Source organism: Hypomesus nipponensis, chromosome 15 (genome assembly GCF_054491055.1).
Source record: "Hypomesus nipponensis isolate SF chromosome 15, ASM5449105v1, whole genome shotgun sequence".
Taxonomy (NCBI): domain Eukaryota; kingdom Metazoa; phylum Chordata; class Actinopteri; order Osmeriformes; family Osmeridae; genus Hypomesus; species Hypomesus nipponensis.
In genome coordinates this window covers 7617501-7642500 of record NC_140375.1, presented here as the reverse complement: position 1 = coordinate 7642500, position 25000 = coordinate 7617501, and the positions used below count along the sequence as shown (strand labels likewise).

Genomic DNA, 25000 nt, shown 5'->3' with positions numbered 1-25000 from the left:
CTCATTCTCTCTCTCTCATTTTCTGTCTCTCTTTCTCTCTCTCTGGGTTCCAATGTGTCATGTGTGTCTTTTTTTGTCCTATTTCATGTCTTTCTATTCTTTCTTCTTTTGGTCACCTTTCAAAGCCCCTGGCAGCCATTTCCCCAAACCCCAGAAGTAACCTCTCGTTCTTGGAGACTAAGTTGGAGACTAGGGCTGGGTGAACACAAACACTGATTATTACCCTCTCCTCATCTCTCATGTCGAAAGACAATTCTGGTAATACACTAATTCTCTCAGTGTGCTTATATAAGTTCAGACAGGCCCAACAGGTTCAGATTCTCATCCTCCATAAGCAAAGCTCCATCTCTGCTGCCAAACCAGGTAGTGAAACATGTTGTGCAGTATACGGTTGTGTTTTATGGATTTGTCGTAGTGGTAATGCCTAATACGGCCTCATGTAGTTCCTTAGTTGACCACTAGAGGTGTCATTTCTCTGGTGGCATCTATAGACATGTGTAGATGGCTGCTGGAGGCTTTAAGGAAACTCTGCATGCCGTTTCATCCGTTCCACATTTTTGTTTTCTTTGTTGTCAGTTTTTTTGTTCTTTCGTTCACTGAATGTTTTGTGGCTCTCTTTCTCGCCCCTCTGCACTCTTTTCCAACCCTGTCCTCGTGGAAGAATGGCTTGACCTTTTCCTCTCGACACGTCTTCCTCTCCCCCCTCTCAACCTGTCCGCTGCCCTTCATCTCTCTCTTTTTCCCTTTCTCCTTTCTCTGTCTCTCTTTCCCCACCCCCTCCCTTCCATCACCTGCTCTGTCCTCCTCCTCTCCCCCCTCTCTCTGCATGACTGGGTGTTATGTTGTGTCTCTCCTCTGGGGGGCTTCAGAGGACCGGAGGAACCAGCTCCAGGGCATGATGTCGGACTTCCCCCCCAAACCCTCCCCGCCCCCCTCAGTCTCGGGACAGTCTCGCTCCGGCGAAGGTAAGGCCCCTTTCTCCTCCTGCTCCTCTCATCTCCTCCCTCTGTTCTCCTCCTCCCACCCATGAGTCACTCTCCTGCTCTCAACCCCCTTCCGGTCTGGACCTGGCTGGGTCTCTGTAGGTGTTGTTGTCAGGCATGTTGTAAGCTCTGTGATGCAATCCTGTGATGCAATCCTGTGTGTTGCTTTCTAAAGAGTCTGTTTGAGGCAGGCCAGTTGTGTGTTAGCTGATGCTCTAATGTGTGTGTGTGTTGTACTGTAGGTATCAGTGGGTGTGTGTGTCTTCCCGTCCTCTAGGTGGCGCTCTGGGTTTTTCCTCTGACGTCTTCATCCTCGATGCCGTCGGGGGTGGAGACATGAACCTGGGCGAGCTGGCTGACCTTACTGTTGCCAATGACAATGACCTCTCCATGGACGTGAGTTCACAATAGCGCGTTGTTTTATTAGCTATTGTTCAGTTACTCTCTCTCTCACACACACAAGTCCCTCATGCTGTTCTTTTTGTTGTGTGTGTGTGTGTGGTACTAGATGCAGGATAACCGGGAGGAGTTTAAGAAGACGTGGAACCCTCGTTTCACCCTGCGGAGCCACTTTGACGCCATTAGGGCCATGACCTTTCACCCCGAACACCCGGTGCTCATCACAGCCTCCGAGGACGGCACGCTCAAGCTGTGGAACCTCAACAAGGCCATGCACTCCAAAAAGTGAGAACCACACACACTGCTGGAGAACCCACTAGTAGGGCAGGATGATAGAAGAATGTAACAAGTATAGGTACATTGACAAACGGGACAGAAACCTGAAAGGATTAGGGTCCATGGTAGGGTCAACTAGCTGAGTAGATGGGGTGGGTGACAGGAGTAGCTACCTAGGACACTGTTGTAGCAGAAGCAGCTAGTTAATTCATGGTGTTGGAACTGTAGTATCTACTGTGTTGCAGCTGTTGCAGTTAGCCAACATACTGTTGTAGCTGTAACTGCTAGCTAGCACACTGATGTAGCTGTAGCAGCTACTGTGTCGTAGCTGTAGCAGCTACTGTGTCGTAGCTGTAACAGCTACTAACAGCTAACTATGTTCTCCTGTAGGAACGCAGCGCTGGATGTTGAGCCCATCTACACGTTTAGAGCACATAGGTGAGTTCATACCTTGCGCGCGCACACACACACACACATACACACCCAAATGCATTTGTAGTTAGCATCTGTGTACTGACCCACTTTGTATTGTGTGTCCAGCGGGGCAGTGCTGTCTCTGGCAATGGGGGGTGAGGGGGACTCGTGTTATAGTGGAGGTCTGGATGGAACTGTACGCTGCTGGAAGATTCCAGACCTGAACGTTGACCCCTACGACAACTACGGTCAGTGTCTCTCTCGCTCTCTCTCGCTCTCTCTCTCTCGCTCTCTCTCTGATTTGTCAATGTGCTTTACTAAGACAGCCATAGTCATTCTTTGTCAAACCCCTGTGTTTCTTTCTCTCTCTCTCCTATCTCCCTCCCTCCCTCAGACCCAGGTATAGAGAGCAGTGTGCTGGCAGGCCACGAAGACTCTGTGTGGGGTCTGGCTTACTCCGCCCCCCTCCAGCGCCTGGCGTCCTGCTCCGCAGATGGGACTATCCGTCTCTGGGATCCACAGAACTCCTCCCCCTGCATATCTGTCTTCAACAAGGAAAGAGGTATGTGTGGTGATGATACGTGAAGCAATTTGGCTTAAAAGAAAGAACTTAGCTCCAAATTATTTTCAGATTTGATAAGGGTTATAAGTATTTCTATGTTCTCCATCATCCCTTCATCCTCTCCTCCAGAGCACGGCACGCCGACATCTGTGGCGTTCGTGACCCCTGACCCCTCCCAGGTGGTTGTGTCGTTTGACGGCGGTGAGACGCTGCTGTACGACCTTAACACAGAGCAAAGCATCATGGTCCTGGAGACCCAAACCAAGGACGGTGAGTCGCAGCAGATTCCGTCACAACAAAGAATGTTCCGGAACATTGGAATCAGAAGTTCTGTACAGAGTGGACCATAAATCTTGAACTTGTCGTGTGTGTGTGTGTGTGTGGCCCCAGCAGGCAGCGAGCTGATTAACCGTGTGGTCAGCCATCCCTCTGAGCCCATCTCCGTCACAGCACATGAGAACCGCACTATCCGCTTCCTTGACAACAAGACAGGTGTGTTTGTGTGTGTGTTTGTCACTCATTTAGGTTGATGTGTATTTTGTCTGGGATTCCTTGGGTTAACTGTGTGTGTGTGTGTGTGTGTGTGTGTGTGTAGGTAAAGTGGTCCACTCCATGGTCGCCCATCTCGATGCAGTCACCTGTTTGACCACGGACCCTAAAGGCACTTACCTAATCTCTGGGAGTGAGTACCTGGCCTCGTTTTGGTTTACTTGACTTCATCTGAATGAGACGTTATTGAAATATACAACCACTGAAAGATGGCATGAAATAAATAATCATAAGATGACATGATTTAAAACCCAGTGCAGGTGGGCTGATTCTGCTGTGTGCATGTCGCCCCCTGCAGGTCATGACTGCTCGGTGCGTCTGTGGATGCTGGACAACAGGACGTGTGTCCAGGAGATCACCGCCCACAGGAAGAAGCATGACGAGGCGATCCACGACGTGGCCTTCCATCCCTCCCAGCCCTTCATCGCCAGCGCCGGGGCCGACGCACTCGCCAAGATCTTTGTCTGAGGAAGGAGAGGAGGAGGAGACAGAGGATGGGACCATGCCATCATCATCATGCTTACATGCCAATACAAACACGTAAACAAACTTTTTCTGAGACACATGCTGAAACACGTACACACACACACCGAACTGTGTCCTGCAGCCCACTGGTTGGGTTACCACAGGACTTCATTTCCCCATCCTTTTTAGTCCCATAATGCCTCAGTAACTTGCTGTGATACTACTAATCATTCTGCTTTTCAAAAAACTCACTGGGCTGCTCTGTGGTTGATTAGCTAGGTCTGGACTAGACCGCTCTGCACTACACCACTCTGGTATGTTCCCTATATCTGCCAGTTGCTATGACACACAGTGCTTTGGAACTGGTGACACTAAGCATGCCCGTGCAGACCAAAATATACACCCGCACACACACACTATACTTCCTTGTTCTGTTAAAAGCCGGTTTTTGTTTTAAGAAACACATCCGTTGCAAACCTGCGTCGAAGTTCCTCAACACTGCTCAGTTAGGCAGCGAGGCCCATCACCAAGGGCAGGCCCTCATCTCCAAACACTCTCCAGTGCTAGGTAGGCAGTTAGCTGGTCAGGCTGAGTAGGTTAGTCGTCTGGATGGTTAGTTATGCTAGTTAGCCAGGATAGGTGTGTGTTCTGAGAAGATTCCTTCACAGTGTATGGATAATCAGCTTTACTTTCATTCTCTTGGACCAGACTGAGTTGAATGGTGTTCTATGGTCCGGACATTTCATGAATGTATGCGTGTGTGTCGGAGTGCTTGTGGGAAAGATGGCTTGTTACGCTGTACAATATGACTTATAAACAGTCCTTTCTTTGCTTCTGAAGATTGTAGTCTTATCTTCATCATCATCATCATCATCATCACTATTATCAGCACCTATTGCAGAGGGAGGGGAGGGGCTGAACTGAACACTTCTACAGGGAACTCAAGTGGTAGGCAGGGTGTGGGTGTGTCTGCTCACAGCACTAGTCATATATTGGTGCCAAGACCATATTAGTCTGAGTCTAAATCAGGGACCTGTGTGTGCTCCGGTTCCTCTTCCTGCCCTGCAGTGGGCAACAGTTGACCTGGAGTATACCTCCTAGAGGGCTTAGTGGTAGGAAACTGTTGTCCGTGCTGTGTCAAAGGAGAATGTGAGTGGGGGAAGTCCAGAGGCCTTCAGTATAAAAGCCCTCAGGATTGGCCTGAGACCTTTTCAGAACTATTTAAAACATGTTGGAAATGCTAAGAGAGCAAATAACAACACTAACCGCCCCCCTCCCCTCTCCCCTCATGGAGATAATAAAAAGAGGAGAGAACTGAGGTCGAAGCCTGAAGCCTGGGCCCCAGAGGTCAGGGGTCAAGTGTTCCTCGGTAGCCAGCCCCTGGGGTCCTCACAGGTTATTTGAGTGTTTTCTGGTCAAGTGTCATTGGGCAGCTTTGTAGCTATGGAAACAGTCTACTCACACATATACACTACTCTGCTTTGACAACTTTCTAAGAATTGACAAATCATTGTGACAAAGCAAACAAAACACGAAAATTAAGATGAAATTCGAAAGAAAGAAGACCGTTAATGGTGATAAGAGAAGACACCATCATGATGTAAATGTCAGTTTTCATTTCATATGTTTGCATTTATTTTGATTTTAGGTTATGATTATTAAGGTGTAAGAATACTGTATTATTCTATTCTAAGTGAATCATTCTTTTTTGCTAGGCTTAGAACTTGCTTGTGATTGACAATGATGATGTATAACTTGTAAAAAAGGAAAAAAAAGGAAAAAAAGGAAAACCAAACAAAACATTTGGAAAAAGAAGGAAAACCCATGAGTAAAGCAGTCAGAGGCAGGCAGGCAGGCAGGGGCTCCAGTGTGTTTGTGTTTGTATTTTTTTTATAGCAACTTATCACTGTGTGATATTTTGTACATCATATCAAGCTGTATTCCAACTATGTACTCTAACTACAAGGATAAGAGACCTGCTTTTTTTTAATCAATTTTGTTTCTATTATAATTATTATTTTATCTATTTTTTGAAAGGCATCCTAGCTTGTATCAAAATGACCTTATTCCCCCCCTATTCTTCTTTTGGTTTTGTTTACTTTTCGCAGGTCTCCTGTTGTCTGTCATTATTAAGAAAAAAACACACAAAAACAGAAAATAAAAGAAAGATTTTGTACAGTGAGTGCTGGTGAGGCCATGTGTGTTTTAATGGTGTTTGAATCTATTTTCACTTTCTCCTTCCTCACGCTTCAGTAATGTAGTGCAAAGTCGAGTCAAACAGGTCTCCTGATGTAAATACCCTAACCTATATTCAAACAGCCCATACCTGATTCTCTTCAGTGCCCTATATACTAGCACCTCACCGGAATCCTCTTAGGGATTTCCCTAGTCAGGTTCAACAGGTCTGGATTGATTACACCACACACCTCAGTCTGGCAATGATGTCAACTGTTTAGAAATGTATTTGGAATGTTATTAGCACTGTCGGGGAACACTGGAAAACACTCGTCATGTTCTGTGTGGCAGGCCTGTCTGGTACTGTTCCTGGTTCAGTTCTGTTGGAAAGTCCACTAAAGAGGTTTATTGTGTTTTCCTAAATAAACTACCTCTAGTGGTAGATATGAGCACTGCAGACTCAAATAAGAAGTTACAGTTAATGAGACAGGATTGTTGTCCTTTTTCAACTATGTCTTTTTAACGGGTTAGCTTCCTAGTCATTACATCATAACAGAGTGGGCGGGAGAGTTTACAGTTAAACAGGCTCTAGGGAGAAACCACACAGGTCAGTCTGGTTTATTCAAATAAGGCTTGGTCAAGGGTGGGATCAGTCAAATGCATGCTTGTGGTCACCTCAGAACCAGTAGTTAGTGTCCTGTTACACGGGAACTAGACACACCACTCACTCCAGGCACTAATGGTGCACTGGAGTTCCCCAACTGAACATGCTTGTTACCACAGAGGCTGGGCGAAGACACACACACATCCATACACTGAAACACATACACACACATCCATTCCCACACACTAACACAAAGGGAGACGTGTGACTCTGCCAAGAGGGAATGAGAGAGGAGCTAAAAAAAGGAAAACTATTGATACTGAAAGCGACTGAAGAGGGGTGTTGTTAATAGGAGGGAAAACAGGAGCCAGGGTGGGGGAGAGAGAGAAAGATAGAAAGAGACAGTGACAGAGAAAGGAAGAGAAAGAAAGAGAGGAAGAGGAAGAGAGAAACAGACAGAGGGAGTTTTGTGTGAGCAGAGAGTTGGCCCCTGAGGCAGTGTAAGCAGAGCCCGAGAGAGGGAGTAAACAAGACAAATTACCCCAGCATGAAGGAGTGAGGGAGTGAGGGAGGATAGAAGGAGGGCCTGGGAGGAGAGCCAGAGAGTGGGTGGGACAGTCATGAACATGAGTTCTCTCATCTCATTGGCAGGCAGCCCTGTCAGGCATCTCACTTCCTCCTTGAACCATTGACTCCAGGGAGGTGGGGGCCGAAGGGAGGGGGAGGTAACCTCTCACAGCTCTCTCGCTCTCTCTCTCTCTCTCTGCTTTTCTACAGAAAAGCGTAAACTTGGACTGAAACTGAAAGAGGGCTCAGACTTGTTAAAGAAAACCCAAGCTCTATCTCTCTTTCTCTCCCTCACTTTTTCAGTTTCCTGCTTCGGGTAGCCATTTTGTTGCACAGCCCAGAGGAAAGGACAACAAAGTGAATCCTGTTGCTGGCCTCTCTGTCCTCTCAACATTTCCTGGCAGAGTTTTGGCTTTCTCCCTTACAGCACTACTTCTCCGGAAGAGAAGGAGGAGGAGGGGGGAGTAGGAGGCGGGAGAAAAGGTAGGAAAAGAGGAAGGGGGGCAGTTTCTTGTCCTCTCTCTCTCTCTTTTATGAGTGACTCATTTACTCTGCTCACGTTTGCCTGGTTCACACCAGGAAAGAAGACGTGTGAGTGCGGAGCACACGGAGAGAAAGAGAGGGAAAAAGAGAAGAAGAAAGAAAGAAAGAAGGACAGAAGGACAGAAAGGAGAGGAAGAGAGCAACTTCCTGGATGAGGAATTCTCCCTTGCTCCGCTGAGACGCCTGGCCACAGCACACACAGGAGCTTGGACACTCTGACGGACGCTGTCTCTGTGTGTGTGTGTGGCTGTGTTCGAGTGTGGATGAACGTGTGTGTGAGACAACTCGTTCACACCTTCACACTCCCCTGCTCTCTGAGCTCATTGGAAGCGTGTGTGTTGAAGGTCTTTCAGGACTTGCTCACACGGCTGCCCGTGTGTGTGTTTGTGTTGAGCTCCAGACATGGCCAACGCCAGCCCCTGTTTGTCGTCGGGGCCCCTGTCGCAGGTCTTCTTCCCCCCTGGAGGCCCCTCTCCTCCAGGCTCCGTGGTCCTTCAGCAGGGGACCCCCATGGCCATGCCGCCCACGCCCTCACATGGCTTCCCTCCGGTGGACCTGGGGGCTGGGCCGGGGCCCGGTGGCTCCATGTCATCCCCTCTGCCCCCCACACCGGCGGGGGTGTCCTTCATCATCCAGATCGGGCTCACCAGGGAGTCGGTTCTGCTGCCCCAGACTGCTGACCTGGCCTACGTCAAACAGATCGCCTGCTCTATCGTTGACCAAAAGGTAGGAGGACAACATTTGGATTTATGAAGTGAGTGAGTGTGTATGTGTCAGTCTGTATGTGTCGGTGTGTGCGTGTGGGTAGGGGGGTGGGGGGGTGGGGGACTGTGTGTCTGGGTGTGTTGACTTTGTGTTACATGGTGAAAAGCCTTCTCTACCTTTCTGTGTGTGATTTGTATGACTGTGTGTCATACTAATCACACACAGGCAGTGTTTTTCTCAACCTGGCATTGCGTGAGCGTCACAGGACGGTCACCGTCACTAGCAGCATGGTTATTGGCTGAGAATACACCCACAAACACACACCTCATTAACTCTATATATCTCAAACAAAAAAACATTGCTTGATACATCTGGGTGTGCTAATGCCACAGTAACCCAATCACCTTTTGGCATGCCTGTAATTACAAACAGAACTGTATCAGTGTACTGCAGCAGTGTGGTTGTGGAGTAGTGACGACCACTCAGAAACAAACTCAGCTCATGGCAGGTATTAAACTGTTGAGTCGTAGATGAGCTACAATTAGAAGTTTATAGTAAAGGGGGATCTGAATCTGTGTCTGTGTTTTTCTCTCAGTATGCTACACATTTACTGTTGACCAACAAACAAGATGACTAATCCTTTTGATTGCATGGAAATCTGAATGCATTCAGTCATGTGGAACTGTTTATCAATACTTGACTGTCGTACAATCGGTCATTTTGAAGCAGGACATGTTTTTTCAATCAGTGCAAGGAGTGTTTTTTTTATCAGCCAATTAGTCTGCGATGATTAGATTATCAGATTTTCCAGTGCCAGAAGCTGGAGAATGGCCAGACCAATCAGGACAGCTTATAGAGCTGATGTCCACTACACCTTTCCTCTCCTCTCTTCAACCCTCCTTTTCTTCTGTTCTGTTCTGTTCTCTTCTATCCTTCCCTCACCTCTCCTCCATTGTTTGAGGGATAAAGAGGAGGAAATAAGCTCTGTTTCCTGTGTGGGGGTGAGCTACTTCCTCCTCCTTCCTCTCATCCTGCTCCCTCTCCTTCAGTCTATTCCTCCTACTCTCATTACTATCCTTCTCTTTTTCTTCCTCCCTCTCCTCCCCCTACTCCACCTCTCCATCCTCTACTGTCAAAGTAGCTAGGTCTGAGATATTCAATGTGTGTGTGTGGAGGTGGAGGAACAAGTCGGCTAAACAAGGAGCTGTACATAGGAAGAGTTACAGTAGACTCCAGCTGGACTGTGGCTTACACACACACACACACACACACACACACACACACACACACACACACACACAGCTGCAGCTATTGTTTTCACCTCCGTTCTGGAATGGTGTGTTCCTTTATCTGGGTCCCTGGAGAAACTGTTCCCAGGAACGTGATCACACACCATCTCCTGTTTACCTATCGACCTCACACACGTACACAGGCACACAGACACACACATCATTTTCTTTTTACCTCTCTACCTCACACACACACACACATGTGCGCACAAACAGAAACACAATGCAGTCTCAGGGTCAGTCTTCCATTATACAACTCAGTCTCAGGGCTACCCTGGTGCACATATCAGACCCAAAGGCTTTTGTTTATTTTATTAATTTGTTACAGTAACGTGTGTGTTTGTGTACGTGCTTTTGTATTTGTGTGTGTGTGCATCTGTGTGTGTCGATAGAGGTGGCTGTGGTCCACCACACACACAGATGCACACACACACAAACACACACTCGATAAAGACAGCTTGATCTTGCCGCTCCTCTACTTCCTCTTTCAACAGGATATGGTGTCCTGAATTTGAATGGGATCTGATGTTAGAACAACAAACCGTGGGTCCCTTTAACCTCCACCTCAAGCCATGAATCCTATCTATCTATCTATCCATCTCTCTATCTGTCTATCCATCTATCTGTCTATCCATCTCTCTATCTGTCTATCCATCTATCTGTCTATCCATCTATCTGTCTATCCATCTATCTGTCTATCCATCTCTCTATCTGTCTATCCATCTATCTGTCTATCCATCTATCTGTCTATCCATCTATCTGTCTATCCATCTATCTGTCTATCCATCTCTCTATCTGTCTATCCATCTATCTGTCTATCCATCTATCTGTCTATCCATCTATCTGTCTATCCATCTATCTGTCTATCCATCTATCTGTCTATCCATCTATCTGTCTATCCATCTCTCTATCTGTCTATCCATCTATCTGTCTATCCATCTATCTGTCTATCCATCTATCTGTCTATCCATCTATCTGTCTATCCATCTCTCTATCTGTCTATCCATCTATCTGTCTATCCATCTCTCTATCTGATCCATTCATCTCCATCGCTTTTCTCTCCTTTTGTTTCTTCCTCTCTCCCTGTGTCTCTCTCCCTCCTCTCTGTCTCCACTTCCCTCTCTTTCCTGTCTTCCCTCTCTTCCCTCTCTCTTCCTCTGTTGTTTGCATGCTAGCGAATCGTCTTTGCATGACGTCTGTTTCCTGTGGCTGGCCCTCTGTAAGCCAGCTACACACTCCTTCATTTGACTATTCAAAACAGCCACAATGCTGTGAGAGCAGGAGAGAGACAGACTGACTGGAAGACAGACAGGCAGACAGACTGAGGGAAGACAGACAGGCAGACAGACTGAGGGAAGACAGACAGGCAGACAGACTGAGGGAAGACAGACAGGCAGACAGACTGACTGGAAGACAGACAGTGAATATTGGAACAATAGAGAGGGATAAGAGAGAGAAATAGTGGCACGTGTAAACTGTGAAATGCTTCTTTTTTTGTGTTTGATCATTTATTGGGTCAGTGTGAGTGCGTGAGCATGTGTGTGTCTGTGTGTCTCTGTGCGAGCGTGTGTGTGTGTGTGTGTGTGTGTGTGTGTGAGTGTGTGTGTGTTGATCACTCCCACAGTGAACTCATTCAGACCAGTGTTGAAGCTGCATAGCTGCTGTGATTCAGAGACCTTATGATCCAGATCCAGATTAGCCAGAGACAGGAGGGGTCTGTGCTGTAATCCTGCTTCCCAGCCCTGCCAGGAGAACTGCTACCAGCCAGAGAGACCAACCCTGGCACAGAGACCAACCCTGTATAGAGACACCAACCCTGTACAGAGAAACAACCCTGGCAGAGAGACAACACCCTACCTAGATCAGAAAGACCAACCCTGGATGCAGAGACTAACCCAGGCGAGACAGACTGGCCAGTGACCCCAGCCAGCCAGGTTAGGTATAGAGTTATAGTTGTGTTAGGTATTTGAGTGCTGGTTGGGGGAACGGGGAGGGGGGCAGGGGTGTGCTTTTAGGCCACAATGGGGTCAGTGTGATGCAGGCCAAGGTGGGGCTTATGGGAAGGTGGGGTAGGAGGGGGAAAGGGAAAATAAGAGTGGGTTGAGTGAGTATGTCTGCATGTGTGTTTCTGTACGTGTGTGTGTGTGCGTGTGTGTGTTTCTGTAATTCTGTGTGTGTGTGTAGGGAGGAGTAGTGTGACATCAGTAGGTAAACACATGACATCAATGTTGAAGGAAAATAAGGGAAAGTGTGTGTCGGTGTGCGTAAAAGAAAGAGAGAGAACAAGTAAGGAGAGGGAGAGAAGTAGAGGGAAACAGAGTGAGAGATGGAGAGAGAGAGAACAAGTAAGGAGAGGGAGAGAGAGAGAGACGGGGATCCAGCATGTCCTATGACTTAGCTACAGCATTCGGCTTTAGCCCACACCCTCTCCCTTTCTTTTCTCTCTCTCTTTCTACTCTGTTTTTCAGTTGATTGATACAAAGCCTCAGTAGGACATCAGTGAAAGAAGGAGAGAAAGAAAGAAGGAGTGAAAGAGAGGCGAACAATCGCCGGTAGAGGGGGGAGGCGTGCAGGGGGGAAGGGGGTGGCAATCATAAAGAAACAGATGATGACTCACATCACAGTAATGTGGCCATTGTTGCCTCCAGCATGGAAGAGTGTTTGTGTGCGCTCGTGTGTGAGTGTAAGTGTGTTTAGCTGTCACATGTTTGGTTCTACCTGGAGAGTCCCTGTGGTCATTTTACAATTAGATTAGAGAGACACGGAGGCAGAGGGACAGAATGGAGAGAGAGAGAAAGAGAGAGAAGCCCTGGGGATCGAACTAAAACTCCTATCGGCTTCCTGAGATTGGGAGAGAGTGGGGGGAGATCAAATGGGAGGAAGGGGAGAAGAGAAAAAGAAAGAGAGAGAGACAGTGGAAAGGCAGGATGGTAAAATAGGTAGGGAGAGAGATAGGAAAATCACATGCGAGGGGGAGGGAGTGGTGTTGGAGCGAGGGGTGAAGAGAGGGATGGAGAGAATGAGAGTGAGGGTGGCAGGCTCCTTTTGGAGCAGTAGAGCATGGTTCCCCAGACCCTCTCCTGCTGGACTCATGTTACCTCTCCTCCCCTCCCTCCCTCCCTCCCTCCCTCCCTCCCTCCCTCCCTCCCTCCCTCCCTCCCTCCCTCCCTCCCTCCCTCCCTCCCTCCCTCCCTCCCTCCCTCCCTCCCTCCCTCCCTCCCTCCCTCCCTCCCTCCCTCCCTCCCTCCCTCCCTCCCTCCCTCCCTCCTCCCTCTCTCCCACCCCTCCTACTGGCCTCCTTCTTTCCCCTGAACAGAAAGAGATGCTTTGTTTCTTAACCCCCGTCTAAGAAACCCCCCTCACCTGACTCCCCTCTTACACACACACAGTAGGTGTGTACATGCATGTAAATGTGTGTGTGTGTCTGTGTAAGTGCAAGGAGAATATCTGTGTTGATTGGGCTGTGTGTGCTTGTTGCGTGCGTGTGTGTGTGTATCGTAGGTGTTCACTGCAGGGTTGTGTGTTCAGAGCTATGTTTCTGTGAGTTTAGCTTAGCAGTATATTACTGTGTAAATCGGTCAAGCATACAGACCACTGAGTGAGTGTGTGTGTGTGTTTGAGGGTCATGTGACTATTAACACTGCTGCTGAGCTGTGTGTGTGTGTTCTGCTATACTGAAGCTGCCATGTGCTATGTAAGCCAGGTTCTCTCTGTGACAAGCTGCAGTACACACCAACTAGTTCCTCAGCTTACAATTGTATTAGTCAGCGAAGATTCTGCACACACACACACACACACACACACACACACATACATGCACGTACACAAACATAGATACACACACAACCACAAACACGCTTAACTCTAAGCCCTGTGCAGTACACTGATATAGCAATGTGTTATGAGGCACTTGTCCAGATGTGTGAGTATATATGTAGGTCTGTCTGTGTCTCTGTGTGTGTGTGCGTTTGTTTGTTTGAGTGTGTCTGTTCATGTCTGTGTATGAGTGTGTCTCTGTATCTGACTGTGTGTTTTACCAGTATGAGCAACAGTCTAGGTGTCTTCCTACTGAAAGGACTGCAAGTGTGTGTTCAGGATTATTATTGTATTATATATTACACACACAGACACACACACAAAGAAACATACACATACGCCGCACACACAGACACACACTGAATTGGCACAGGGGAATATTATTCTCTGAGTTGATATGCAAACAGGAAGATATCACAGATGTGAGGGGTGATGATCAGCAGAGTGGAGTAGAACAGAGCAGATTAGAGTACAGTAGAGTACAGCAAAAGAGCAGAGTACAGTAGAGCAGAGTAGAGCAACACAACACCTTGCTGTATGTAGGCTTGGTTCAGCTTCTCACAGTTCACCTCCAGCAGGAGAACCTGACTTCTCCTCCCTGTCTTTACCTTGCCCTTCCTTATCTGTCTCATGTGTGTACGTGTGTGAGTATGTGTGAGTGGATGTTGACGTCAGTCCTTATTCAGACCTCTCCCTGATGGAAATATGTAGTCACCCGATCGGGCAGCATTATCTCTACATGATACTTCCTTCTCTAGCTCATATTGTCACTCTGGGCCTCATGTACGTACATTTGCAAACGTAGCGTTATTAGCGCCATGGCCAACCCGCAGATTGCGCACGCTTTGATACCTCAGTTTACGTCGTATTTACGAAACCTGCAGGTCATCGGGTAATCAACGTATTCTCCGACCACTATTCCGTACTTTGCGAGCATTTAAACGCGCAATTGAATGGGCCTCTTCTCTCTTTCTATCATGAATCAGCCACCAAAGTCAAAACAGCGATGACTGTTTGAAATGATCCTGATGCCAATATTTGTAATGTAGCGAGGAGTTAAACAACTGCTGTAATGGAATGTGAACGCTGAGTCGGAGATTCGATGTAATCTTTGATTTATTCCAGTAAGTGTAATATTGCATGGCTACTAATCTGTAATGCTAATGATTTCGTGTTCACTCAACTCAAAAAGTGTGATCCTTGTGGCAAAAATCTTTAGGCCTATGTCTTCGTCTTGCTCGGGTTACGGATGCCATTTCACCAGGAAGCATATACGCATCCTGCTTTACGCCTGCTTTTAACGGCGCAAAATAGAGGTGCGCTTTTGTACATACCACGGAATACATAATTAGGCGCACTTAACGCATTAATTCCCTTTTTTTATGGGAAACTCCCACTTTCCCCTTGACCCTTCCGTGAATGCATATGCATGACACGGAAAAGCGCAATTTGCCATTTTCAGTTCCCGCGACCGGCAGTCTGCGCTTTTCCCTCAGTGCGGCATGTTTGTACATAGGCTACCTCGCCGTGCTTTTACGAGCAATTGCGAAACAAATACGCTTGAAGTTGGCGCAAAAGCGTTAGTACATGAGAGGCTCTCTCTTTATCTCTTCCTCCCTTACCTCCTTCCTCCCTTCTTCCTTCCCTTTGCCTCTCTCGGTTTCTTCCTCCACCTATTTTCTCTACCTCTTTCCCTTTCATCCTCCCTTTACTCCCTCCATTCCTCTCTTTCTCCCTTTCATCCTCCCCTTTTCTCCCTCTCTCTCTTCTTCCCTAACTTGATGTGACAGGGAGGTGCTGACTGGGGAGATAGTGGGCAGGAATAGCTGGCATTCCACTCGTGTCTTCCATGCCTCCGTCACAGTGACATCACGGAAGGTTAAAAATAGCCCCTCTCTCCTGAGTTTGTTCCATCACTGCTCACACACAAAAGGTGACAAGAAATTCCCACGTCAAGCCAAGTCGTTGTTGGGCACTAACGAGGCCAGCTCGGTGACGTCTTTGGGACCTGGTCCCCGTGGCAACGCCTCATTAAGAGTCTCTTCATCACTGTCAATCTCCTTAGGTCTCTTTCAGGTCCTTGTCTAAACTCCTCTGCACGTGTCAAAACAGGGAATGGTTAGTTTATGGTTCTACTACAGGGACTGCCCCAAAAATACAAGGACTTTCCAGACTGGATAAAGACACTCACACAAACCGCTATAGACACACACCTGACGCAGACTCACATACACACACAAACACTGACGCACACAGACATACACCTTGCCACCCAGGTGTGTCGTCACAGTTGATGTCACAGTGGTTTACATAGCAGTCATAGAGTGTGTGTCTCTGTGTGATGTTATCTGTGACCAGCGTCAGGGCGAGGGGACTTCCTCATGGGGACTGCGTGGTTCTCCTCTCCTCAGCCCTGCGGCTGGCATTACCCACGTCACCTCTCTCTGGCATGGCAAGTCACTCACTCATTCAGACATCTCTCTCTCTCTTTCTTTCTTTCTTTCTTTCTTTCTTTCTTTCTTTCTTTCTTTCTTTCTTTCTTTCTTTCTTTCTTTCTTTCTTTCTTTCTTTCTTTCTTTCTTTCTTTCTTTCTTTCTTTCTTTCAGTCTCTCTTTTTCAAATGTTCTATTCATATTTTTATACTCGCCAGTCCCTAGTTACTAAGACTTGCACTAGTTAGATTCAGTTTGAGCTGAAAGACCTGTGGTGCTGTTTGTCGCTGATCGTTGTTAGATTCAGTGATAAATAGCTCACCACCAGAGCCTTGGGGGTCACACGACAACACTTCACAGAGTGGTAGAGAGCGGGAAAGACAAAATTAGTTTTGGTCCGACTGTCATGTTCTCTGCTCTTCACAGCTCAGACGGACATTTATAGTGCATCACATTGGCTCTCTAGGCTCAGCTCTGTAACCACAGCCAACTGCTGTACTCAGTCGAAACTCAGCCACTCACTGCCAGCTCCTCACTGCACAGTGCATGAAGGCACACTAGACAGGGCTACTATGTGGTCACAGCTGTCATCACTGACACATTGATGGACCTCTGTCCAACCTACACCTCTAATCCAGAACTGACCAGTGGAACTGATCCTGAGACGGATTGTGTGTGCATGAGTGTCAACAACTCTGTTGAGTATAGCTATGGATTGGTTCAAAGTCACATGTTGATACTACATCACATTTCTGGGTCAACATCAGATGTTGATGTCTCAGCACATTTCAGCATCTCATGCTGGTATTTCTGGGTCAACCCAGCCTGGTTCTGCCAGGTAAAGACGGATCAGAACCAGGTCACCGGAGCATGATGCAACCCCCACTCTGTCTGAGCATGTGCAGAACAAAGGCCCAGACAGCTTTTAGCTACCTAATACAATCTGGATCACATGACCAGGTGGTCACATGATCAGGTGACTGCGCTGGCAGTCAGAGAAACAAGGAAACAGACGAGTAAACAAGCTGATAACAGTGAGGAGACCTGGCATGGCCACAGGATGTGTGTGTGTGTGTGTGTGTGTGTGTTACTGTGTGTAAGTGCGTAAGTAAGTGGGTAGTTCAATAGAATGCTCCTTGAGGTCTTATTTCACTCTGAAAGAGCCTTTTCCATGACACCAATCCTATTCCTTTATCAGAAAAGGTGCATGTGTGTGTGCATGTGTGTATGTGTGTGTGTATGTGCGTGTGCATATGTGATGTATCACATAACGTGTTTGTTTGAGTGCTGACGTTTCAATCCCTCTTTGTGTGTGAATCTGTGTGAGATTTAGTGTGTGTTCTTATTTTCTCCTGTGCATGCTTCTTGTGTGTGCATGGGTGTGTGCACTTGTGTGTGTTTGTTCTGACTGTGTGTGTATCTAGAGTACCAGTCAAAAGTTTGGACACATGGAAAAATGTGTCCAAACTTTTGACTGGTGTACTGTATGTTGTTGTTGCTGCGTGTGTATCTATGTTGTTGTGTTTGGTTGTGTGTTTTTTATGAGTGTGTGTGTTTGTTCAGAGTATGTATGTATGTGTGTGTGTTTTCAGTTCAGTTGATTAACAGGTCCTGAGATAAGGCTGATTGTTCTTATTGACTGTGTCAACAGTGTGGAGTCCCTCCCTCCCTGGAGAAAGTGACTGTGTATCGTTTGGTGGTGGTGTGTGTACATTGTGTATGTAACTGTGTTCCTGGTAATGTTATAAACCTGTTTGTGCAGTATGTGTTTGTGTGTTTGTGGGTGTGTGTGTGTCCGTGGGTGTCTATGTCTATAACATATCTGTGAGTGCGTGTGCGTGCAGTGTGTGTGTATGTATGTGTGTGCATGTGTGTGTGTGTGTAGCAGAGTTTACTGTACACACAGCTGTTGTAACTGTAGTAGTAGCTGTTCTGCTTTCTAGATGAGTGGCAGAAGGAGGTGACCACACCCAGTCAGCTGACAGGAACAGAGTTAGAGTGCACTTGATTTTAGCTTTAGCTGTTAGCTCAACTTGGGGCACCTGGGGTCACACAGCTTTGGCATTAACTTGTTTTACAGATGTAAAATCTAAACAGTGATGCGTGGAGGAGACAAACTGTCTTCTTGCACTGTGGTCCTTGATGGAAATACAAAGTAAACTTGGGGGAGCTTCAAGAACAAAGCCTGTATTTCAGCAAATCCAGTATAATCGCAACAAGCAGAACAACTCGAATGTTGATGCCAAAGTAGGCTTGTGAAGCCAGGAGCACCACTTGGGGAACTGGAGACGTGTATGAAGAATACAGTGACATCATGATGTGGCACTGTAGCCTGTGGAAAAGCAAAACATATACGAAGGTTTGCAAATTGAACCAGCTGTGAACCTGCACTAGTCTAGAGCTAGAACTAGGCTTGCTTTGGTGGAAAGAGGGGGAGAGGCAGAACAGACTAGCTAGTGACATCACAGACTGAACAGACTAGCTAGTGACATCACAGACAGAACTGACTAGCTAGTGACATCACAGACAGAACAGACTGGCCAGTGACATACAGACACACTAAGACCAGCTGGTGGAGGAAGAGAGGGAGAGAGGTCCTGTATGTAAGGATGGAGGGAAGGAGGGAAGCAGGAGGGATGGAGGGATGGATAGGGATTGAGGGAAGGAGGGAGGGCTTCCATAATTGATCAGAGTCATAATAGAGTTGGTGGCCCGAGGAGAGGCCAAGCGGGTAACCTGATCTCTTGGCAACCCAAAGACACTGCTACCATAGCAACATGGAGACGCTAGCTTGCTGCCAGCTCTCTGTCCTAAGCAGCTATGACCACTTCTATTGTCCTGAAGCATTGTGCAAACACACACACACCCTTACATTGCTGCCCACATTACACACATGGGTGGATCTGTGTGTGTGTGTGTTTTTTCCCTTGCTTGCCCATGTGTGTGTGTGTGCATACATGCATGGACTGGTTATTTAGGCTAATTAGTAGAGCAGGGAACAGGTGGACACACTTATGAATATACTGATATCACTGTGCTGTCCCACAGACAGGTAGTGTGTGTGTGTGTGTGTGTGTGTTTGTGATATCACTGTGCTGTCCCACAGACAGATAGTGTATGTGTGTGTGTGTGTGTGTGTGATATCACTGTGCTGTCCCACAGACAGATAGTGTGTTTGTGTGTGTGTGTGTGTGTGTGTGTGATATCACTGTGCTGTCCCACAGACAGATAGTGTGTGTGTGTGTGTGTGTGTGTGTGATATCACTGTGCTGTCCCACAGACAGATAGTGTGTGTGTGTGTGTGTGATATCACTGTGCTGTCCCACAGACAGGTAGTGTGTGTTTTTATGTCATCTAGCATGGACAGGCAGGCTGTGGTAAAGATGGTGGTCGTTTGTGTGAGTGAGACAGAGACAGACAAACAGAGAGATGAAGAAAAACAGCAGCCCTTGGAGCAGTCTGTATGTTTGGAGTGTGTCTGTGTAATGTGTTACAAGACTGCTTGTGTTCATTGGTGTGTGTGTGTGTGTGTGTGTTTGTGTATGAGAGAGAAAGCAGCACCAGTAGCAGGCCAGCTGAAGGGTGTGGTGGTTGCAGACGCACTGTGTAGTTTGGCAGGAGGACAAGTCAAGCACTGGAGCTCAGATGTGTTTGTGTGTGTGTGTGTGTGTGTGCACGCGTGCATGTCAGTTCAAGGCAGAGCACAGGGTTCCCTCTTCCTGTTAGTGGAGGCTCCACAGATGGGCTGGTGGAATCATGGGAAATGTGACTCAGATGGGAGAGAACAACAGGAGGGAGGGAGACAGAGAGAGAAAAAGAACACAGGAAGGAACTTCTTCAGTTTTTTAAAGGAATCATCATTGTGTGTGTATACAGGTGTATGTGTGTGAGTGCTCAGATGTCATAAGACTACAGTAAGAGATAGTATTTCCCTTGTGTCTGTGTCTCTATGTAACAGAGCTCACCTGTCAATCACAACTCATTCTCCACCTCCCAGATAATGTTCAGTTTTAGTCTGTGGGTTTGGCTGTTCTCGTTACACCTGATTGGCTATGAGTCTGTGTTACTTCCTGCAACTGTCATTTTAAACTGCTGCCCGCTCAACTGTGACTCTGATTGTAGGACTGACTGGCAGTTTAGGTGGTTGCCAGGCAATGGTGCTCAGTGATTCTGTGTGTGACTGCATCAGATATGATTATGTTTTATGTAATTAGCTTGGCTTTCCCACTATGAGTGTCTATGTTTGTATGTGTGTGTGTATGTATGTGTGTGTGTATATATATGTGTGTTCAAAAGTTTGAAGAAAAGAGGATTGATTCAAATATTCACCTGTCAATCCACTTTTCTCGACCCCTTATCTCTTGCCCCCCCCCCCCCCCTCTCTCAGTTTCCTGAGTGTGGCTTCTATGGTATGTATGACAAGATCCTGCTGTTTAAACATGACCCCGGCACCAACAACATCCTGCAGCTGGTCAAAGCTGCCTGTGACATCCAGGAGGGAGACCTGGTGGAGGTGGTGCTCTCAGGTTGGTCCTCTCCTCCTCTCCTCATCTCCTCATCTCCTCCTCTCCTCCTCTCCTCCTCTCCTCTTCCAGCTCCTTTACCTCTCCTCTCCTCCTCTCTTCCTCTCCTCATCCAGCTCCTTTACATCTCCTCTCCTCCTCTCCTCATCTCCTCCTCTCTTCCTCTCCACCTCCCTCCTCTCCTCCTCTCCTCCTCTCCTCTTCTCCTTTCCTAATCCAGCTCGTTTTCCTCTCCTCTCCTCTCCTCCTCTCCTCATCTCCTCATCCAGCTCCTTTACCCTTTCTCTCCTCCTCTTCTCCTCTCCTCCTCTCTTCCTCTCTTCCTCTCCTCCTCCAGCTCCTTTCCCCCTCACACTTGCTTGATGAACCGTGAAAGACCTGGATCTGGTGGCGCCCTCTGGTGGCCACAGAGTCTACCGTCTCATCCTCTCTTCATCTCTCATTCTTTCCTGCCTTTCTTAGTCTTTCTCTACGTTTTTTTCAATGTGGTGACAGCTTTGTGGAATGTCAAGATACCAGAAATATTTCCTTTCCTGCTCCATCCCCTAATTATGAGAAGGTTGAAACAAGGTTGAACCATGAAGTATGAAGTATGGTTGAACTGCGGTTGTTTTCCCGTCTGACTGTGGGCTGGTGTGTGTGCCTTGGCTTCCCTCCTCAGCGGCAGCCACCTTCGAGGACTTCCAGATCCGCCCCCACGCCCTGAACGTCCACTCCTACCGCGCCCCCGCCTTCTGTGACCACTGTGGAGAGATGTTGTTTGGACTGGTCAGACAGGGACTCAAATGTGACGGTGAGAGAGGAAGGGAGGGAGGGACTTAAAGGAAGAGAAAGAAAGAGAGAGAGAAGGAGGGGTGTGAGGGAAGGAGAGGAAATGGGAGGAGAGAGGGCGAGAGATGTATTTAAAGTTTGAAATTATACTCTGTCTCTAGCTAACTGAATATGATATATCCCCTACCCCTCTCTCATGTCCCTGTCCCCTGCCCTCTCCCTGCCCTCCGCCTCCCTCTCTCCCCCTTCTATCTCCTCCTGCAGGCTGTGGTCTGAACTACCACAAGCGCTGTGCGTTCAGCATCCCCAACAACTGCAGTGGCGCCCGGAAACGGCGCCTGTCCACCACCTCCCTGACCAGCAGCCAGTCACTGCGTCTCTCCACCACCGACTCCATCAGCAGCACGGGAACCAGCTCCATCTGCACGGAGGAGACCAGCCTGGTCCGCTCACACACACAGATGGTAGGACGATGGCACACACACTCACACACACACGCACACACACACACACTCACACACAAAGGTACACACACAGGAACACACAGACTCAGAGCCCTGTCTGCTAGCTAACCTTTACCCCTCCCAGCCGAGGACTCCCAGTGAGGCTCGGCGGTTCTACACGGGGCGCCCAGTCCACCTGGATAAGATTCTGATGAGCAAGGTGAAGGTGCCCCACACCTTCGCCATCCACTCCTACACACGGCCCACTGTGTGCCAGTACTGCAAGAGGCTGCTCCGAGGGCTCTTCAGGCAGGGCCTGCAGTGCAAAGGTGGGTACACTGGGCTGGAGGAGAGGAGGGCTAGCCTGGAGGTGAGGTGGGTTAGCCTGGAGGTGAGGTGGGTTAGCCTGGAGGTGAGGTGGGCTAGCCTGGAGGTGAGGAGGGCTAGCCTGGAGGTGAGGAGGGTTAGCCTGGAGGTGAGGAGGGTTAGCCTGGAGGTGAGGAGGGCTAGCCTGGAGGTGAGGAGGGCTAGCCTGGAGGTGAGGAGGGCTAGCCTGGAGGTGAGGAGGGTTAGCCTGGAGGTGAGGAGGGTTAGCCTGGAGGTGAGGAGGGCTAGCCTGGAGGTGAGGAGGGTTAGCCTGGAGGTGAGGAGGGTTAGCCTGGAGGTGAGGTGGGCTGTTCTGAATGTTTTTATTGGGGTTCTTTGTGGATGGAAGACATGTGAGCAAGGAGATAACAAGCAAACTCCAGTCATCCCCGCGGGGTCAGCCCACCCGGTCAGCACACCTGAGCATCGACAGGCCCCAAGTGGGAATCAAACCCAGGACTTTCTTATTGCAAGGTGGCAGTGTGAAGCACAGAAAAAAACACCCCTAATTTCTTTCCTTTTTTTCCTTAGACTGCAAGTTTAACTGCCATAAGCGCTGTGCGTACAAGGTGCCCAACGACTGTCTGGGAGAAACTATAGGTGAGTGTATGTGTGTGTTTGATATGTGTGTGTGTGTGTTTGTCTGAATGTAAGCTTGAAGAGTGTGTCTCCCTCACTGCTTTGAAACCCAGCTGTGGTTGTTGACCTGCTTCACTTCATGCATGTATTCAATTTCAACAATTTACCTTCAACACCACAACCCACTGTCAACCTTAACAGTTAACATGTACACAGACAAGTGCTGTGCAGTTCCACACGTTACACACTAACCTGCTGTATATGGTGTGTTTCTGTGTTCTCAGACAGCAGAAGTAACAGTGGTGAGTATGAAACATACTTCCTCATGCTTCTGCTTGGTCACATGCTCCTAACTGGATGCCTCCACATGTCTCTGTCTTGTCAGCTGCTGTGTCTGTCTTCTAGCCAGTTACACCAGGAAACCTTGAGGCTGTAAACCTGTTTGCTAACTTTCTCTTGATCCACTTCTCCATTCCCACCCCCTCCTCTCCCCTCTTTCCTCCCCTCTATGTCTCTGCTCCCTGCCCTCTTCCCCAGACATACTGAGTCCCAGTGCAGACCCAGAGCCTATGGAGTGTAGTGACTATCCAGACTCGGACAGGTCGTGTCTGATGGACGACTCAGATGAATCCTGCAGCATCCCTGGGTCCTTCTCTCCTGAGAGCAGCCAGCATGGGACTGGGGGAGACCAGAGGTACACACACACACACACACACACACACACACACACACACTGAGACATACACACACACACACACAGACACACTGATACACACACACACACCCTGTAACCACAGGGTCTGTCTCTGTTGCAGTGCTAACATCCCTCTGATGAGAGTGGTCCAGTCGATGAGACAGACCACACGCCGCTCCAGCACAGCTATCAAGGAGGGCTGGATGGTCCACTACAGCAACAAGGACACACTGGTACACACACACACATGAACACACACATTCACAAACATATAGGTGTCACACGCAGGTATACACACCCTGGTACACGCACACACAAAAAGACACACGCACACACACAAACAATCAAACCTGCACAGTGGTGACTCTCAACGACTCCTGCTCCCACACAGATACTGACATAAACACGTACACAAACACACACTGGGTCACCTCACATCTGCTGCCAATTGCAGCCTGTGATAATGTCAAGGCCAGGTGAAATTGAAAGCATATTTTCAACAGAAATATGTTTGGTTTGTTTACCTGTGACATAGATGCTTGTGTCATCTATTTATTTATTTATTTATCTATTTATTTATCCATCATTCATCTTTCCTTCTCTGATCTGTTGTTTTTGAATCCCAGCCTGTGGTAGCCATGACCTTTCACGCTGTATGCTGTTTAAAGATGAGTGGCAAGAAAGAGAGAGAGAGACTAATAGAAAGAGAAAAATATTCTGTAACCCCACTGCAGAAAAGTATGAAATCAAGGCCATATTCAATCTAGAAGCTTCTTCTGTGATTTCAGTCTGCTGTAACTTTCCTCCTATGAGAAGTCGCTGATGCTAACTTGTTCTCCCAGTCTCTTCCTCATAACTCTCCTCCTGTCTTCTCTCTCCCTTCCTACTTCCTTTCATCCACTGTCTTGGTCCTCCCCTCATTTCTCCTCCTTGTCCTCCTCCACTCCTCTTCACCTCCTTCTCCTCCCAGTCGGTCTTCCTCCTTCTTCTACTGGTCCTCTCCTCTGGACCCGGGATCGACCTTTGAACCCGCAGTAAACCCTGGTTGACCCCATGACCCCCTCGTCTTCCCCTTCCACCCTCCCTCCCTCCCTCCCTCCTTGTCTCCCTCCCTTCTCCACAGAGGAAAAAGCACTACTGGAGACTGGACTGCAAGTGCATCATCCTCTTCCAGAACAACACCACCAACAAGTACTACAAGGTAGAAAACCATAGAAATAACCCGTAGCAACAAGTACTACAACTTAGGAAGCCATAAGAACACACACAGCAACAATGTTCTGCAAAGTGTAAAACCATGGCAACAACCATAGCAACAAGTACTACAAGATAAAAAAAAAACATTGCAACAGCCATGGCAACACATTTTAAGCACTGATAAAACAGGGGAAGCTACTTTATTTCATGAGAGACCATGGTTCTCCTTTCACCTCGTCCACACTACTTTCTTCCTTACCCTCCGTTTCTCCATGCCTCCACCCCCTGTAGGAGATCCCCCTATCAGAGGTCCTGGAGGTGCGTCCGGCGGGTGACTTCACCCTGGTCCCGCCCGGCACCAGGCCTCACTGCTTTGAGATCATCACGGGCACCATGTGCTACTTCGTGGGCGAGGACCCCAACATGCACGCTCCCACCCACTCCTCCCTCCCCCAGGGCTCCCCTCCCACCCCTCCCTCCCCCAGTAACGTGGCGCCCAATAGTGGCGTGGGGCGGGAGGTGGCCAAGGCATGGGAGAGCGCCATTCGCCAGGCCCTGATGCCCGTCATCTTCCAGGACGCTCCGCCTGCGGAGGGACACACCCCCCACAGTAAGGGGAGGGTCTGAACAATGGCAGGGGGGGTGGAG

The 25000-nt window shown here is 48.3% G+C and overlaps 2 protein-coding genes across 4 annotated transcripts in view; both read left to right on the top strand.

The window, feature by feature from the left end:
* Window positions 1-5830, top strand: part of strn4 (striatin, calmodulin binding protein 4) — a 12610-nt gene extending 6780 nt beyond the window's left edge. The window contains exons 8-17 of the mRNA XM_084674160.1: window positions 870-965; window positions 1261-1379; window positions 1492-1667; window positions 2049-2096; window positions 2199-2320; window positions 2467-2634; window positions 2764-2904; window positions 3028-3126; window positions 3230-3316; window positions 3482-5830. Of these exons, the coding sequence (XP_084530286.1) occupies window positions 870-965; window positions 1261-1379; window positions 1492-1667; window positions 2049-2096; window positions 2199-2320; window positions 2467-2634; window positions 2764-2904; window positions 3028-3126; window positions 3230-3316; window positions 3482-3651 (1226 nt within the window). The 3' untranslated portion in view covers window positions 3652-5830. The remainder of the gene's footprint in view (window positions 1-869; window positions 966-1260; window positions 1380-1491; window positions 1668-2048; window positions 2097-2198; window positions 2321-2466; window positions 2635-2763; window positions 2905-3027; window positions 3127-3229; window positions 3317-3481) is intronic.
* Window positions 5831-7226: 1396 nt separating this feature from the next.
* Window positions 7227-25000, top strand: part of prkd2 (protein kinase D2) — a 23148-nt gene continuing 5374 nt past the window's right edge. Inside the window, exons 1-12 of one of the 3 annotated variants that reach the window (XM_084674280.1) lie at window positions 7227-7477; window positions 7582-8263; window positions 20167-20305; window positions 20964-21095; window positions 21338-21537; window positions 21662-21845; window positions 22414-22482; window positions 22746-22763; window positions 22999-23155; window positions 23277-23388; window positions 24279-24356; window positions 24644-24962. In XM_084674280.1, the coding sequence (XP_084530406.1) occupies window positions 7940-8263; window positions 20167-20305; window positions 20964-21095; window positions 21338-21537; window positions 21662-21845; window positions 22414-22482; window positions 22746-22763; window positions 22999-23155; window positions 23277-23388; window positions 24279-24356; window positions 24644-24962 (1732 nt within the window). In that variant the 5' untranslated portion in view covers window positions 7227-7477; window positions 7582-7939. Of the gene's footprint in view, window positions 7478-7519; window positions 8264-20166; window positions 20306-20963; window positions 21096-21337; window positions 21538-21661; window positions 21846-22413; window positions 22483-22745; window positions 22764-22998; window positions 23156-23276; window positions 23389-24278; window positions 24357-24643; window positions 24963-25000 lie in introns of those variants that run through there. The other 2 variants (XM_084674279.1, XM_084674281.1) reach the window with 2 other exon arrangements.